At 51.7% G+C, this 4,195-nt stretch overlaps 1 protein-coding gene across 1 annotated transcript in view; it reads left to right on the top strand.

Annotated features, from left to right (window-relative positions):
* Positions 1 to 3,994, top strand: part of fah (fumarylacetoacetate hydrolase (fumarylacetoacetase)) — an 11,094-nt gene extending 7,100 nt beyond the window's left edge. The window contains exons 10-14 of the mRNA XM_062549503.1: positions 429 to 504; positions 1,033 to 1,079; positions 1,504 to 1,605; positions 2,186 to 2,303; positions 3,514 to 3,994. Coding sequence (XP_062405487.1) covers positions 429 to 504; positions 1,033 to 1,079; positions 1,504 to 1,605; positions 2,186 to 2,303; positions 3,514 to 3,590 — 420 coding nt within the window. The 3' untranslated portion in view covers positions 3,591 to 3,994. The remainder of the gene's footprint in view (positions 1 to 428; positions 505 to 1,032; positions 1,080 to 1,503; positions 1,606 to 2,185; positions 2,304 to 3,513) is intronic.
* Positions 3,995 to 4,195: the final 201 nt, after the last annotated feature.

Below are 4,195 nucleotides of genomic sequence, written 5' to 3'. Positions count from 1 at the left end.
AATTTTGGGGGAATGGTAGCATAGACTTTGGGGCAACTTTGGGGGAATAGTAGCATAGACTTTGGGGGGCAACTTTGCTCGTAATCCTCAATAGTGCTGATCTGTAAGCAGTATGAATGTGCCAAGAGTGAGGGTCACAGAGAGCCGGCGTCCCCTATGAGGTTTTAACGGAGACCTTATTAGCTCAGTTCCGCTGTCTGACCCCCGTCTGCACCGATTGGAGAATGTGTCCCAGAGTTCTTTGTGTGCGCGTTATCTCTCAAGGCTGGCTGCGGTGAGGCTTCTGCTGGTCTGTGGCCAGGCGTGTGACCTTGTGCTGACCCCCCCCCCCCCCCCCACACACACACACACACACACACACCACACACACGCAGACAGACACTCACCTCTTCTCCTGTGTTCGGTGCCTTTTTTTTTTCTCTCTCCAGGATCCGGAGCCGCTGCCTTATCTCCGCCATGGCGACGCCTACACCTTCAACATCAACCTCTTTGTGTCCGTGAAAGGTACAGTGTGGGCGCAGCGGCAGCGGCAGCGCCGGCGTCCCCTTAATTAAAGGCATTGTCAAAAAGAAGAGGCACGGCGCGTTCTCTCCGAGCTCCGGGGCTCTGGCAGATAATGCATTAGAATTAAGCTCCTACTCTTCCCACTGGCAAGGCTAATCACCGCACCACCCTCCCGTACGACGCTGTACACTGGCTAACCCCGAGCTTGTTTTTAGCCAAATCCCACGTGTGTGCTTTCTCAAAACGAGATGTAAATATGGTCCTCCAGGACCGGCCGGGCCAGATGTCTTATCAGTTCTTCTCATGTCCGTGGCTGCACAATAGGGACAGGAGGGGGGGGGGGGGAGCACTCACGCGCATCAAATTCCCAGCATCTGCGTTTGCAATCTAGCGACATTTGGACTGGAGTTTTCTCATCTGACGGCGAGACCGTGCCAAATAGATTTGCTTGTGTGATAGCGTCCGGAGTGATTGTTCTGTGCAGAGAAAGTGACAAGTCAGCAGTGACTCACTCTTGTGTTCCACCAGGCGAAGCAATGAGGGAACCTGCCACCATCTGCAAGTCCAACTTCAAGGTAAGTGTAAACAACAGCAACAGCCACAACAACAACAACAACAACAACAACGACGGCAACAACAGGCCTTTCCTGTGGAGGAGCTCCATTCCACAGAGGAGCTATAGAGGACTGACCAGGGACGCCCTGTAATCCTACTGCACTTGGTTCATGCTCATTAAGCTCCTCAATGTCTCCGCCGTGTCAGTGTGATCTGCGGAGATTGGTAGCTTTGCGCGGACATGGGTGATCGACTGTCCGCTCCCTACGTACTGTGTGATGGAGAGCGGAGATTAGGCCTGTCCGGCGGGGATGGGCTTTGACTGATGAGCCCGCTCTAGGCTGAGGTGTGTGTGTGTGTGTCGTCTGCCTTTCTCTCTCTCTCTCTCAATTTCTCTCTTTATCTCTCTCTATCTCTCTCTCTCTCTCTCTCTGTCTCCTGTAGTACATGTACTGGACGATGAAGCAGCAGCTGGCCCATCACACGGTCAATGGCTGCAACATGCGGCCAGGAGACCTGCTGGCCTCAGGGACCATCAGTGGACCGGTGAGGGCCTCGCCTCAACTCCTGCTCTGGGTGGCATTGGAGCTCACTTACCAGTGATGATGTTTGGGAAATGGAGTTGTGCTGTGTGTGTGCGTGTGCGTGCGTGCGTGCGTGCGTGCGTGCGTGGGTGCGTGCGTGCGTGCGAGCGAGCGTGCGTGCGTGCGTGCGAGCGAGCGTGCGTGCGTGCGTGCGTGCGTGCGTGCGTGCGTGTGTGCGTGTGTGTGCGTTTCTGTGTGTATGTGTATGTGTATGTGTATGTTCTCTGGGTGGTATTAGAGCTCACTTACCAGTGATACTGTTCGGGGAAGAAATGTAGTTGTGCTGTTTGTGTGTGTGTGTGTGTGTAGGTAGTTGTAGTCGTGTTTATGTGTTTAGCTAACTGTACCCTTACTTACATGCTTGTTTGTGTTTGGGGACATTGAACATGATTGCAAGGTCAGGGTGATACCGATCATGTAGTGATTCTGTGCCAATCTCACTGGTGGCTCTGTTTGTGTTGTGTGTGTGTGCATGTTTGTGTGTGTGTGTGTGTGTGTGTGTGTGCATGTGTGTGTGTGTGTGTGTGCATGCATGCCCCCAGGAGCCCGAGAGCTTCGGCTCGATGCTCGAGCTGTCGTGGCGAGGATCAAAAAGCGTGGATCTGGGCGGCGGCGAGAGCCGGACATTCCTGAAGGACGGCGACGAGGTCACCATCACAGGTATACGAGCGACGCGTTGGCACTCCTGCGCTCCATCCCCCTTAGCGCCGCGTTAATAATTCAGCAAAGCCTCAAATCACATCCATTATTCAGGAGACAAGAGTGTAAGCCAGCAGGACAGATCAGGAGAGGGGTCTAGTTTGGGAACGCCAACGACATCTCTGTTGCGTACCTGTGAGAACAGGTGTGAGGTGTCTGATCTGTAGGAACGCCGGTCGTAACTGAGAACACTGTGTGTGTGTGTGTGTGTGTGTGTGTGTGTGTGTGTGTGTGTGTGTGTGTGTGTGTGTGTGTGTGTGTGTGTGTGTGTGTGTGTGTGTGTGTGTGTGTGTGTGTGTCTGTGTCTGCATCTGTGCTTGTGTGAGTGTGTGTGGCTCTGTGTCTGTGTCTGCATCTGTGTTTGTGTGAGTGTGTGTGTATGTGTGTGTACTGTATGTGTGTGTGTGTGTGCGTGTGTGTGTGTGTGTGTGTGTGTATGTATGTGTATGTGTGTGTGTGTGTGTGTCTGTTCTGGTGCGTACCTGTGAGAACAGGTGTGAGGTGTCTGATCCGTAGGGACTCCAGTGTTAACTGAGAACACTGAGAGGGGCAAGTGCACGTTCAAATGCAGGATTCTGTTGCCCATGAGATGATCAGAGAGGTTAGTGAAAGAATGGCACAGTAACTCAGTAGCTCAGGGCTTGTGTGTGTGTGTGTGTGTGTGTGTGTGTGTGTGTGTGTGTGTGTGTGTGTGTGTGTGTGTGTGTGTGAGTGAGAGTGTGTGTTTGTGTGTGAGTGTATGTGTGCACTTGTGTGTGTGCGTGCGTGTGTGTGTATGCAAATGCGTATGCGCGTGTTTGAGTGTACTTGCGTGAGTGTGTGTATGTGTGTGTGTGCTTTCATTTTTGATGACATTTTCAAAGCTGAAGTTGGGCTGCTCTCCCCAGGTCTGGTTCATTTAGTATTCTGCAGCAGTCTGCAGACTGTTGTTGTGATGCTTTGGGAGAAACCGCTCATTGACTCCTATACCCGACACATTATTAAGTCTTTTTTTTTCCACTCCCAGGCCTGTCAATCAAAGCCAACACTTTATAAAGTATGTGTCTATCTTCCTGCCTGACAGTCTCTTTCTCTCTCTCTCTCTCTCTCTCTCTCTCTGTAATGTGTGTGTGTGTGTGTGTGTGTGTGTGTCTTTGTGTGTGTGCGTGTGTGTGCGTGCGTGTTTGGTCAGGTTACTGCCAGGGCCGCGGCTACCGCGTCGGTTTCGGTCCGTGTCGGGGAGCGGTCGTTCCAGCACTGCAGCAGTGAAGCCCGCGCTGCTCCAACACCGGCCATCTGTCCTCCCCCCAGAGAGCGCCGCACACACACACACACACACGCAGACACCCACCGACACCCACGGACCAACGGAGAGCAGTGCAGACGACCACTGCAGAGCCAGGCTGACCAGCACCTCGCTCAGAAGTAGCCCTGCCAGTGGACCGGGGCTCAGACATGAATGGCCATTTTCAATGTCTGTTGATGGGAGTGTCACCACACAGGGAGATGCAGTTACGTTTTTTTTTTCAGTTCTAGCAGTATGATATTTGGTATGAAATAGGAGCAATTGTGTATTGTTTTCTGTTGTGTTACCATAGGCAGTATTATGTTCCACTGTGTGCATGGGTTCAGGACCCGTATTATAATAAACGCTCTGATTTTCACACGAACAATGTGTTTTCTTGGTTTTTTTCCCCCCTCCTTTTTTAACCGTTTCATCCGGGGAAAAGTAAAGCCTACCCTTAAACTTTCCACTTAAAGTGAGTTACAGTCGTCTGGCAATTGAGTTAAGGTTTATAATCTTCTTTTCCCAGAGTGGAGTCAGTTATTAACACTCTGCACCAGTAACTGTATATATGAATGGTAAATTGGAC

The sequence above is a fragment of the Sardina pilchardus genome, chromosome 11 (genome assembly GCF_963854185.1).
Source record: "Sardina pilchardus chromosome 11, fSarPil1.1, whole genome shotgun sequence".
Classification (NCBI taxonomy): Eukaryota; Metazoa; Chordata; class Actinopteri; order Clupeiformes; family Clupeidae; genus Sardina; species Sardina pilchardus.
The sequence above is the reverse complement of the archived record's forward strand: the minus strand, read 5'-3'. Positions and strand labels throughout refer to the sequence as shown.